At 41.0% G+C, this 13909-nt stretch overlaps 1 protein-coding gene across 2 annotated transcripts in view; it reads left to right on the top strand.

Moving 5' to 3' along the window:
• Positions 1-10586, top strand: part of LOC131434296 (homeobox protein B-H1-like) — a 49759-nt gene extending 39173 nt beyond the window's left edge. The window contains exons 2-4 of one of the 2 annotated variants that reach the window (XR_009230316.1): positions 7606-7784; positions 8242-8401; positions 8719-8854. Coding sequence is in view for 1 of the 2 variants with exons in the window: in XM_058600963.1 (XP_058456946.1) it covers positions 7606-7784; positions 8719-8901 (362 nt within the window). In the remaining variant the exon portion in view is untranslated. Of the gene's footprint in view, positions 1-7605; positions 7785-8241; positions 8402-8718 lie in introns of both variants that reach the window. The other variant, XM_058600963.1, reaches the window with a different exon arrangement.
• The last annotated feature ends 3323 nt before the right edge of the window (positions 10587-13909 follow it).

The following is a 13909-nucleotide window of genomic DNA, read 5'->3' as shown; positions in this document are numbered from 1 at the left end:
CCTGCCGGATTGAGGCCCAGGATTTATCTGCTTGGCCAAAGTTTCTTCCGTACTTCGTTCCTCCGTCCGACCCCAGAAGTAGCGTTATCAACTGAATTGGTATGTGAAATATGTTTATTCGGTTGCCGCATTATTTGCCGTTTGGCATTATTTCCACTTAGCATCCGGACCACGTGCCGATTGTCACGAAGGGATTCAGGCCTTTCAACTTTCTTACCCCCCCTAACCAGCAAAGCGCACTCCGACGCACCCAACCTAAGTAACGCCCGCTTCGCTTAAGATACTACCGCGCCGATAAGCAGCTGTAATTATGATATTTCCAACGCATAAACATTGGTTTAGTTTTTCATCGGTATGCGGCTCTGCTGCCTAAGGGCTTCAAGTACCTGGACTCTTGACTTAACTTGAGCTCGCTCGGACTGACTGACTGACTGACTGGCAGGTTTTACATGGTGCACTACAGCCGTTAGAGTCTTTCCAGGTGGCGGTGCGTGTCCAAGTCCATGCCCGTTCCGGGCCCAGGAAATTGTGATTAATTTTCTCTTCCCTCGCTAGAACCGTGCAGCGTCGCGTCGCTTCTTCTTTTTTTTCGACAAATAACAATCACTTTTGTCGGTCATTATTACACCGGATCGCTTCACTAAAAACGGGGGAAAAAAGAGGTTTATTAATTTAAAAATCATTTACTTTGAACAAAAACTCACTGCTGCCTGTCTCTCCGTGGCTGTGGTCGAAGCGAAGCTCCGTGCTACTACTCTCTTGAAGAATTGATGATTATGATGATGATGATGATGATGATCAAGCTTTTATAGATGAGCTGCTCGTTCATTATTGTTATTATGATGATTATACGATGATAATGACGCATCAACCTTTCGGATTCGCGCAGATCCAGCTCTCGTCCAGGTCGATGGGATATATTAACTTTCAATTTTAAGGATGAACAACCTTTGAAGTATACCGACAGTGCAAGTCTCTCTCTCTCTCTCAGTGTGCGTGTTGGAAACGTGCAAAACAAGCCCAAGTTCGGCCTACTTCGATGCGATTCGGTGTTTTGGACCTCGCGCTCACAAAAGGGTGCAAGTTTTCCGCTTGTCAGTCATCTCGTTTTCTAGAGGATAATCGGCTCGGCTCATAGATTCCTGGTAGACAGGTGACTGACGAAATACGAACAAGAACAGCGGCGGCGGCGGCGCCATCTGTCCCCTGATAATCATCCTCAGCACCATAATCAATTAGACCAAATTGTAGCACTTCAGTTCACCCGATAAGACAGCAGCAGCGATGTTTTGGAAAACAAACAGTAAAAAGTGCCGCCTTGAATCAGTTCTGAAAAACCCAAACGGACCCAGAACAAACTCACACACGGTCGAGTCGATGTTGGTTGATAATTTATTGCTTTCATTTCTTTTTTTTTCTCTCCAAATTATGTTAATAGCTTTCCGCATGAGATCTCAAGTGTCCTAACAGTGGGACTGCATGTGGAAATTGCTGCCATATGTGCACCCTCTACTTCACTTTACGGACCTCGAGGAGTTCGATTACAGTTGTGTGCGCAATAATGTTCGACAAAATATTGTGACATCAGGGCCGAAGAAATCAGATCACGGACCTCCTCGAGGCAAGCGATGGAAGATAAATTTCTCCGACCACCAATATCGGATGACCACCCACCAACCAGTTGGTCTGGGTAAAGTGACCTTTTCCAAATTGCTCCCGAACACGAAGTGCACCAACAAAATCAGCAAGTCTCAGCGGGACGCTCGCCGGGTTCGAAAGCATTTGCTGGGTGGTTTCAGCGTAGTTATATATATTTACACTAATAATTACGGTTAACGAGATTTCGCTTTGTTGTCCAATGCCTTTTACCGTGAGTACGTACGTACAGGGCACTAGCACAAGTGGTTCAAAGCTCTTCACGGTGAGAAACGCCTACCCGAGTTTAAAGGTTGCGTGCGTTCGTGCCAGTAACTTCAATGAGTTTTGATTGATAATGCTGATACAGGTGTTGGTGGATTTTATGGGCTTTTGAAGTGAATTTTGCTTAAACCGATAAAAGCATTAGAATCCTGAGTTAAAACGATCAACAGCTATTTCCATGTGATGTGATATTAACACTACGAGACATATTTTCGTAACCGGAACTCCTTCCTTTTGTCGCCTTTTAGTTTTGGGGTGCACGCTTCCTGTGTAAAGTCAAACCGAAATCCAACAGTTTCAATTTTACAGATCGTCCAGTGAAAATGATGTTTTACAATTCATAACCTAAAAAGAAACTTCGAAACAGAGTAATTTGGTGTGTTTACGAGTCACCTCAGCAATTCCACAAAGTTCTCATCTAGGCCCTCTCTCATTCGTTTTATTTGTGAACGATATAACTCTTGTTCCGTAACACATAACAGTTTCAATATATGCCGATGACATCAAGCTCTTAAACTAGAGATAAAAACTGAAGTAGATGAGAAGATTTGCTTTCTCATATAGAAAGACTATGAAATCACTGTGAAAATCGACTACAATTCGTTGAGATCACAAAAAGTCTGTGTGTATGTGACAAAAAAGGTCACTCAATTTTCTGAGAAATGGTTGAACCTATCTTCAATAACTTAGATTCAAATGAAAGGTCTCATGGTTCCATAGCTTGTTATTGAATTTTATCTTATCTTTTTGCAAATCGACACAGATAGCATTTTGTGAATTCACATCTATTCTCATGCACATATTTGGAACAAGCAATTGAACATAAATTTACTTTCAAGTTTTGTACATTTCAATACAAATTAATCGCTAAACTAAGCGTTAGTTGGAAGGTACACTTCTATTCATTGAAAACTCAATGGAATCCAATTTAGTTTTGCATCGGTGATGGTTTTAAATAACACTTTAGACTCAACACATGTCTTCTCCTCGGCACTATTGACTGTGTATGAGAAAATGCGCACTCAATTTTATCGGAAATTTCTTAACCGATTTTCACAAACTAAGATGCAAATAAAAGGTTTTGAAATTCTTTAAAAAGTCCCCCCAAAATTTGATCCGGAACCGACTTCCGGTTCTGATATTACCGCGCGATAAATGAAAAATTTTTGATTTCCTGAGCACTAAATTTTTGACCAAAAGCGGTGGTGAAATGAGGAGCAAATTTTTATAAAACTTACCAGTAAATTCATCTAGTTGCAGATCTGGTTTGTACATGGATGTATCCTACTTTGGGACTACTAGTTCCTGGTTTTCGCTTCCGACATCACCAATAATAGTGAAGAAAAGCTCCAACCCGATTTTTACAATTCATGATTCAAATTAAAACTCTCTTTGTCCTAAACTATACTGTGCATTTTCATCCAGATCTAACTTAACTTAACAGAACTTAAGAAAACACCACCGCCTTTCCGAACGAAGCACACAACGTGTTTTGTTTAATTTTGTATAGTGTGCAGGGTTGCCATATTTAAATCAATTTTTTTTTCAGAAGAAAAATCTAGAAAATTTAGCAAATTGACTAGTGAAAATTTATCCGGAAAGCAGTGTCCTATACAATTCGACACAGCTAATTAGATTAGGTTAAACACATTTTGAAATAAGAAATTGAAATACGCTTTCTAAATGCTTACTTTTGGTGATATTTTGATGGTTTTAAAAGTCAATCAACAGTTTTATCACGCATCTTACCGAAAAAGAAAAGAAAAGTCATTATTAGAAATTTCTAATTTTTTAATATCACAATAATTCTATGATATTCTAGAGAACATAAACCAGAATAAAATATCTGCATTAAAGCTCACTACTCAGAGTCAGAAAATGGAGCATGCCATGTTTCATGATCCACCTTCAACCGTTCATTCACAACCATTTATTTATAGTTAGCATAATCCTAGGCTCATTTCACCCAATGCCGTTTCTTGGCATGGGTGTGCAATTGGCTCTTCGCCACTGCCTCTAACTGCTACTCAACTGTCAGAGTTTCTCCCCCTTTCACACGATAACCATTTAGTTGTTCTTTTGTTTTTTTTTTCTTTGCGCTTCTAACCCTTTCTAGACCCGTTTAGCCAACTACTTTTGTCGGACTATATTTTCCATTATTATTGAAAATTTGCGGCATATTATCTCGCCTTCTAGTCAGGCCGAACCAGCATTACTGCAGCAGGAAAACTGGAACACACACACACGCACACACATTCAACCGAAACCGAGGAAAGCTCGTTAAACATGCCAGTCACGACGCTGACTGACTATACGATCTGGGCTAACGTAAAGTACACAAAAAAACGCCTTCCTTTTGAGTTTATTTTTAAAATCGATCAACTTGACGGAACTGTGTAGTCGCACCTGCCACGGGAGCCCTGGTCACGCAAAGACGACGACGACGGCCTGCTTGGATCCGATCGAAAATGCTCATGTAAGAGGCTCTGCACTGTCGCCTGAGTGCAACGAATTTTCCAGTTCAAACCAAACGGTTCTCGTAACACGCAAATGTAATCGTCGTAATGAACGGGGTGAAGACGAAAATGAGCTTTTTCGTGCGTCGTAAAAATAATTACTCACTTTTGACATCGGTTTCGCTGCTCGTTGTAGGTAAACATCATTTTAATTACGGTGTTAATTGATCATTGTGTGTCGTGGACAAACTATGGATCTTGTACGGTTGGACAGATAAAAGTCACGTTCGCGATATGATAAACCATCACTGGGAATCGACCTTCTCACAATTCGGGTGGGCTATGTTACGTAATGAAAAGCCGTCGGTAAAACAGAATATAGGCTCGTTGCAACACCCACTGTTGGTATGAATACAAAATGAAATAATGATCATCGATTCCATCAGGCACGTCGAGGCTATTTGCTGATTGAAGCAGACGAGGCTGTCAGACTTGTCAGCGTTTTGTTAGAGGTTGGTGATCAATAGAATCAGTCTTTCCACACTCACACACACAGTACCGTATTTGCTAGATCAAAACTACCCTACTAATGAGCCTGTCAACTTCATCAATCATTGCACCAACTGCAGGACTTTAATGATGTTTGGTTAATCATTTATTCTGATACGAACGGCAACCACCCAACCATTTTGTTCAGTATAAATTACGCAACGTGACAGTAATTACCAGTCGTGCCTACTGTCTAATTACATGCCAAGATCCGAGGCGTTATAAATAACACTAGTACTGCCATCAACCGATCCGCTTCGGCAAGTTTGTGTGCGCATAACAAACCAGAAAACGCAAAATTATTGCTGATTTAATTCCATTCAATTAATTCGCCTCCCACACTCGTACCGGTCCGGAAGGGTCCGGTCACGAAATGCGCCTCTGCTGGATCTGCTATCTGGTTTAACCCTTTACTGACTTGCTTTCGTGAACGTGCGATAAGCAAAAAAAGTAAAAATAACCGAAACCGAAGCGCCATCTCGCGGGGGGCGTGGCTGATACGGATACCCCACGCGCATGCAACGAATACACACTAGCGCGACAGCGACGATCGGACCAGATCAAAGCCATCGCCCCGGACAGTCCCCTTTTCCCCAGAGCTCAATTCATCACCGACGATGGCCTCGGTTCTGCTTTCTACGATGTTTACATTGCCACTGTAGCGGCGGAAGCTCACGAATACACTGACGATTCCATCGCATAAGCATGGGGAACTGGAAATCTTTTTCTTGAGCAGCTAAATAGAAGCGTTTGGCAGATATTTTTTAAAGAAATGCATGACAGTTTTTGTTTCATAAAATATGTCCAACAGAAACAAGAAGTTAATAAAATGGAGACTTTCATAAGCTTTTCGGTTTTGCCTGGCCCACATTAACCACCACCACGACCGTGACCGACGTCGACAACCGCTCAGTTGTAAAACTTAATAATTCCGTAATTTTCAAAACTAATTATCACACTCATAAAGTACGGTCCCCACCGAATGTCCGCGGCTACTTCAGAAACGTGAAATCAAAACGACCGCGAAGCGACAGACGATTCTAGAAGCTAATTAGAAGGATCATCGAGAAAAACTACAAACAAAACAAAAATAAGAAACTCTCGTAAAACCTTAAAGTGCAGTGCAGCCAATACCGAACTATCGGGCGCGCCAAACGCTATGACTGGCAGCCAGTGCCGGTTGTCATCAAAGCATTTGACAGATCAAAGCACTCTTCGCTATCGCAGGCGGCTGCAGTTATTCGTCTCATTTAATCCCCGGCTGCAATCGGTCCGTATACCCACTCGCCCATACACACAGTCTCTCTTACCGTTCGAATGAAGTTCCAAGAAGTGACGATTTCGACTGCTGGGCTAATTAGCCGCCTCGCACTACTGCGGCCAATTTGCGCTAAGGCAGATTAAAAACTTTTTTCCGACGGTTGGCCGAAAAATTTGCAGCAGTTCTGAAAACAGTTTTATTGTACATTTGCATAAATAGTACCGGCGGCGTCGGGTGGTGCGGACGACGAGCGGCTACTTCTGATCTGTCAATTGCCTTTTCCCTTGGCGGCGAATTTCGCCGCATTCGATTCAGGAAGAATTCATTTTTATTTTAATAATTTTATGACTTCTTTGAGGACGCCAAAAAATAACAGAAGGATGCCGCACCGCAGACAGAGGCTTACCGAGAAAGAAAACAAGGAAAAATCTAATATATTATCATTTAATTTAATATTTTCCTTGGTCGGGCTTCTTTCAAGCCGTTCGTTGAGAGAGTTAATTAGTTTCCTTTTGTCACGACTGCCCCCCCGACCGATCCGAAAGGCTTTTGATAGAAGCCGCACCCGGTCCCCCAGTTTAATGATAACGCTAACGAGTGTGACAACCGGGGCAGATGCAAGAGACAGGTAATTTCGCGATTGTTGCTAATGAGATTACACCTGAACACGATATTTGTGCTGCTGGTGTCCAACCGGATCCAGCCGAACAATGGCGCCTGGCATGGATGGCGCACATCACTGTCAGAACCGTGAAAAATTGGACAACACGACAATTAAAATACAAATGAGCTCTGCACTTTTCTTACAGCGGTATCAATTATGGAAGCAATAGTTGCACCGTTGTTTACCGACGGTGGATTCGTTTTGACGAGGCGAAAATATTAAATTAAATTAAATGAGCTAAATTTACGGCGCGCTCATAAATTGTTTAATTTTATGAAAATTTATCGCCGCTCGGTTCCGAAAGTTAAAATTTTGATCAGTTTTTTTTTCTCACATCGCGCCCAAGCTACCATCTAAACAGACTCTACTTAGTGTAGCGCACATAAAAAAAGCTACAGCTAACTGATTTCTAACAAAACCATGTTCATCAGTGAAAAATGTGAATTAGTGTTAATTTATCCGTTGGGGCGGTTGGACTACTCTTTCCCGGCGGAATACAGTTTTATGACTTCCCGAGCCACACAATCGACCCGCTCGCTACAAACCAGTAGTGGGCCTCCTGTAGGTGTTCAATTTGAGCTTTTAAAATAAGAAAATTAAATCGCTATAAAACTTTATGATTTTACGACAACGGCAAGATGGTGCGGCTTTAGGGCAACATAAAAAGAAACAACTAATGAAATCTCTTTGTATGAGCTCTCACAACATTATTAAACAAACGATCATAACTCGGTACGTTTTTTTTCTGTTTACAGAGCAATCGCATTTGAACCTATTCGCCAATCGGCCACAACCAAAGAAGAAAAGGAAATCGCGGACAGCATTCACCAACCATCAGATCTTCGAGCTGGAAAAGAGGTTCCTGTACCAAAAATACCTTTCCCCTTCGGATCGGGACGAAATTGCAGCCGCCCTCGGACTGTCCAATGCACAGGTAATGAATTGTTACTTACGTTGTTGTTTTCGTTTTTTCTTCTTTCAAATTCCATTTCATTTCTGCGCCCAGTTTGAAGCATTTTCTTTCAAATTCCATTTCATTTTCATGCCCGATTTGAGATGTTTTTCTTTCCAATTACATTTCCATTTTCATCATGCGGATCATACATTTACTTGTTTGCACTTGCCGTTTAGTATCAAAAGCCAAGGTCCGTGCTCGAGTATGTCTGAAAGAAAAAAAAAAGTGGTTAGCATTCCTTACACAATTCACTATCATTTTTTTCTCACCCATCGAAGCATATCATGCATAAACAGTAAATCTTTTTTTTTCTTTTGGGGCATCATCTTTGATGTCCGTGTTGGAAAGCAACCTAACCGGCTACATTAGTGAAATGAAATTTTCCGCCCCGCATATTATTTCACCTTCAAAAACCTTTCTCCATTGCCCGTTCCAGGTCATCACCTGGTTCCAGAATCGCCGGGCGAAGCAGAAGCGCGATGTGGAGGAACTGACTAAGTACCAATGTTCGTAGTGTTGTCTGTCAGGCGCACACAAACACAAACAACCGTAGACTGACAGTAGACTGTCAACTACGTGAGATTTGAACTTATCAAGTAAGACTTTTTTTTCTGAATTTCACTACATATATTAGATTACATAGGGCAAGATAAGGAATTCAACAAACAAAAAACATCCTCCACGGGCGTTTCGCTGTCGGAATTCAATTACTCCTGACCTTTTTGGCTCTAATCTAAAAATATTTCCCTTTGTTTAACACAAACGAGATGCAAGTACGCATTTGGGCTTTCACGTGCGGAGCATTGATTTTCACTTAGATTTGAATCTTTACTACCCTTGTTATCAGTTCGTTGCCCTATCGCTAACAGATCAATCAAAACTAAATCGTTTTTCTTCTCTCGCCTTTCCGCAGGTGATCACCTGGTTCCAGAACCGCCGGGCCAAGCTGAAGCGCGACATGGAGGAACTGAAGAAGGACGTCGAAACGGTCAAGATCATGTCCGCCCAGAAGACGTTCCTCGAGAGCGTCAACGACATGAACATCCTGAAGAAGAAGATCGCCCACGACGACAACGGTGGCAGTCCGCATAAATAATATTGGGCACCGGGTGCCTCCGTTGTCAGCACCTTCGCCGACAGCAACCTGAGCGCCGTAATCGGGCCGTGTCCGAAGACGCCGGCCGAGCAACAGGCGGCCACCAAAACCTTGATCAATCTCACCACCTACGGCAGACTGCTACAGACGATTGCCGCCGATAAGACTTGATTTGAGCGAGTAGTGCGCGAGCGTGTGAAGGAGAGCGAGAGTGTTTCATTTGTGTGACTGGTCCAGGTAGATAAACAGAGCGCGAAAGGAGTGATATCAGTGTTTCCTATTGTTTTAATGTTATTTTGAAGTTTAATCAAATAGATAATTTATTCGATTCGAGGACGTTCGTCTCATCCGGTCTCATCCACCTTTATAAAAACGTAAGTCAATCCAGGTCGAACTCTGTATGTAGATGTGATTTCCTTCTCCCTTGCAATGTAAGAACCTTGTAATCTATGTAAAATATAAACTAAAAAACACGAATCGAGAGACTAATTATACTGAAGCGTTGATGCTTGTTAAGTTCCCTTATCTGTAAATAGTTGCCGTTGAAAAACCGAAGGAAAAAATCTTTGAAAAACCCCACTCCGATAGTAGCTAATCCTCTCATGTATTTCGGCAAAACAAAAACAAACAAAAAAACTTAGCTAAAGATGGCAGCACAAGCGAAATCTTAATTAACGCGATGACATCGTGCAGGCAAAATGCCGAGATGATGATGGAAAACAATAACAAAGCAAGCAAGGTTGCGCGCTCGACGCGAACGCGAAAGACAGAGACGCAAAGCATGGCAATATTTGATTTAATTAACGGGGGCCCCCCGTCGAGGGCAGAAGTAACTGTTGTAAATAAGAGTTAATAAATTAGTTGGTTTGCCCAGCGCTTGCGAAATTTGTCCCTCCGGGTCCGTTTTACCCACTTGACCCACTTCGGTCGGTAGTCGGAATTCTGTGAATCCGTGAAAGGGGCGACACGACTGCCGGCAAGTGTAATATTTCTTTCTGTTCTGCCAAATCTCTACCACCACCACCTCCCTCCCCCGCGTTCACTGCCTCCGTGCGGTTTGAGGTTATGTGAATCTTGGTGCGCTGAGAGACAGCAACCAGAAGCTGCTTCTCAATCGCTGCCCCAGGCCCCGCGTCTCCCACAGTGGAACGGCAATAAAGAAAAGAGTATTAATTGAAAAATGAAATGTTAAATAATGTTTCCTATAGTGTAATTAAAAGAGCAACGCGCAAAAGTGTAGTTTAATTAACAGTGATTACTTCTGCGCGGTCTGTGAAAATCATGCTTTGTGAAATGAATGAACGGATGAATGGGGGAGCCGCGTTTAGCGGTCGGGGTCGGACAGAGAAGATGCGCGACGGTAGACGGAAAGTATCGGGAATTAATATCGAAACTCTTGAAGCAGCTGAAGAATTGTAAATATATATTTGGATTGAAAAAAATTATTAAAATTAAATCCTCCTCATCCCCTCATTCGCTGTGAAGGCAGCGGCAAAGTATGACTTAACACTAGCAAAGTACTATACAAATTTAATTAAGTGGACAGAATTAAGCTACTGTCATTGTACTAACTCTAGGCAGACAGCAACGAAAATGTACTGTACTAAAAGGAAAGTATCAAACAAACTCGAGTGAAGCATCACTCATAAGATGAAAAAATATAAAGCTTATAAATCAAATGAAAACACTGAGTTATTGTTCGGAAGAAAATTTGAGAAATTCTTGTCATTCTTGTTTCGTTCGAAACAACCAGGCCCAGGAGGATTATGTCCTCCAGTTATGTCTCTGACATTACCCACCCATCTTTTTGCCTTTCTCTATAGAATTGCTGGAAAAAACTGACTTTCGAACGGAGCTTCAGAGACCCGTAGAGTTATATACCATTCGATGGCTTAATCGATTTCAGCAAGCTTAGACTCGTTTGGAACCAACTATTGAATTATGGATCAAGTTAGAAAATTAAATGGCTGTGAGTTCTGGGTCCGGAGATATGATGGTATAAGTGACGTAACCGACAGAATGCGTTGTTTTTTTATCGCTCAATTTTCACAAAGATGACTCAGTCTCACGTAAATAGTTTATATTTTTTATGGAGAACAAGCCTCTAGATGGCCAAATTTCGTAACAATCTATCCAGTAGTGTTTGAATCAGCTGATCGTATCAGACGAGTTCTAGTTCTCATTAAGCTATGGAAAAAGACGAGTTTCGTGTCCTGATGAAACATTCCACGTAAAATTGAATGATTTGCGGTACGATTGAATGATTCACCATCCTCCGTATTCTCCAGACCTGGCCCCCAGCAACTATTATCTATTTCCAAACCTGAAAAGGTTTCTTCAGTGAAAGAAATTTTTCGTCGAGTGCGGAAGCCTATTTTGCAGGGCTTGGCAAATTGTTTTTTTTTGTCGTGAATACAACTTACTTTACTATGGGGTGCCTTTCCAAAATTTACCCTCTGTGAGAGTGATAAGTTTTTGATCCTGAATATCTCTTGTTTTATCCAACGAATCAACATAATTTTTGCTACATGCCATCGGAAATATGATCACAATTTTATGATAGAATTTTCAGTTGTGTGACATAATCTCAAACAGTTCAAAATGAAACTTTCATAGCTCAGTGATCTGTGGAAGGATTTATATAATCTAACTACCAATAGAATCAAAATTTTTCAACTCAATCGTGTATAGCAAAAGCATTGAAGTATTTTAATAGTACACCATTGAAAAACCTGTCTCATTTGACCCATGTCAACACCAGCCAATCAGAACGCGTTCTGAGGAAGAGAAAAAAATATCTTCTGCTGTACAACAAATCGATCGAGAAAAATGTTCCGAAAAGTGGTGAATATCGTAGTGAGTTTCTCAATTTGGTCCTTCTGAATGCTAGAAACGAATCCCTACAGCATATTGATAGTTTCTTTCAATAAATTATGCCAATCCGAAATAAAATAATCGACATTAAAATTCTGTAGGCGGCTATTTTTATAGCCGTTAGGACCGCCCATTGGTGAAAAAGCTACAAACGAAATCAGGTAAAAACAAACCTCAACAAAAAATTGGATTAGTTTGGATACTATCGCCACTGCGAGCAGATGTATTTTGTGTCGTTTGCAAAGAGTTATTTCTCCCCCATCTGTTAATCTCAAGCTATTATTTTGATTTTTTTTAACAGTTCGTGGCATATTCAAGCAAAAATGGCGATCTTACGCTGAATTTTCCGCCAATTCTGAGGTGAAACACTACACCAAGAAGGTTTAAAGTTTGAAAAGAATCGGTTCAGTAGATTTTGCTTCATCGTGTTCATGAACCTCGAAAAATTGGGTTTCAGAAAAACGCGTTTAAATTTTTTTCTCTAGAAGTCAGGCACAATTCAGGCCGTGTTAAACCATAAGAAAATGTAAGAAAAACGATTTCCAAAACTTCTTATCCCTTAGACCATCCCCTCCCTCCCCCTTCAATGTTTAACGTAGGACTACGTCTTTCTCTTCACCTGAGTGCACTTTCAAAATCTCACTACACGAAAGTTGGACGAAATTACTTCAGATTTGATTTCCTTATAACTTTTTCGCTGTTTGAGTATTTTCTCGTATTCTTCCACAAAACGAATGGAAAAAGGTGTAGGATTATTGCCAATATAACGTTTATCTCGTAAACATTTTTTAAATAGTGAAAAAATCTATAAGTAGATCCAGTTGCACGTTAGCTAACTTCAGTCTAAGATAATCCATGAACGAACACACATCGAGTGCGCAGACCGCCATCTACATGAAGACAGTGGAACTACACTCGGCATTATTCAACTGATGCTTATGTCAATGACGAATATGAGGCTCCGTTCTTCAAACCTAAACACAGAAAAGCAACTAGTTCTTTTTTAAGCAGATCTGCTTCGAAGTGTGAGTTTCGCTTCAAACAAGAGAGATTGCGTCATCCTGCTGCTGTTCGTTTGCATTGGAGAAAAAAACGAAAAGTTTACAACGACGGGGAGCATTCTACAAAAAATCAACCCTTCTGATGGCTCTAAATGTTATCTAAAGAACTATTAAGATTACTTCTTTGCAAGTCTAATGTAAAAATCATCAGCTTATTGCAAATCTAGAATAATTTGATAAGCCTTGTGCACTTTTCGCTGTGCAAAATTCGCACCAAATAAGCGTAAATAAATCTAACTTTTGGCTGCATCGCGTTCGAGAAAAATGTTCGGAACAGTGTTTAATATCGTAAGAATTCCGCAATTTGGCTCTTCTGAAAGCCAGAAATGTATCCAATGCAGCATTTTACTAGTTTCTTGCACTGAAATTTGGAAATCCGAAATGAAATAATCGACATCAAAATTCAATATGTTGCTATTTTTTGTGACCGTTGGGACCACCCATTTGTGAAAAAGCTACAAACGAAATCAAGTAAAAAGAAAGCTCACCTCACCAAAATTGATTCAGTTTGGAATCAACCGGCACTGTGAGCAGTTCTGAGAGCTTTGCGCACTGTGCAAAAATTGCACCAAACGAGTGCAAATAATGCCAGCATTTGGCTGCTTCGCATCCAAGAAACATGCTCCGAACTGAATGCTGTCGTAGAAAATACCACCCTCTTGAAACCATGAAATGGATACTGCGATTAAATCATTCAGCCGCTGATCGTTTGCGTACGAGTAAATTTCTCCGAAAAGTGAACGGAGCAGAAACAATACATTTAGTCACTCGAAAAATAAAAAATGATAACCCGAAATGATGGACGGACGAAAAAACCTTCTGCACCAGGGAAAAACGATTTTGATATTTTGATCTGCTAAGTTTATAGTTCGCTCCGTTCGCAGTGCGATTTCGCTTCAAACAAGTGCGCAAAATTCATCAATCTTATTCAACACAACGGCGAGAATACATAAACAAATCGACAGTTCTAAGGGCCATAAATGATGGTGTTATAATCTGCAATTACGGTCAAATCATTTAGTTCCTAAAATACCGTTTCGGAACGTTAGCGCTGTAGGGAAGGGCACACAAGC

The sequence above is a fragment of the Malaya genurostris genome, chromosome 1 (genome assembly GCF_030247185.1).
Source record: "Malaya genurostris strain Urasoe2022 chromosome 1, Malgen_1.1, whole genome shotgun sequence".
Taxonomy (NCBI): domain Eukaryota; kingdom Metazoa; phylum Arthropoda; class Insecta; order Diptera; family Culicidae; genus Malaya; species Malaya genurostris.
Note: the sequence above shows the minus strand (reverse complement) of the source record. Positions and strands in the feature narration are given on the sequence as shown.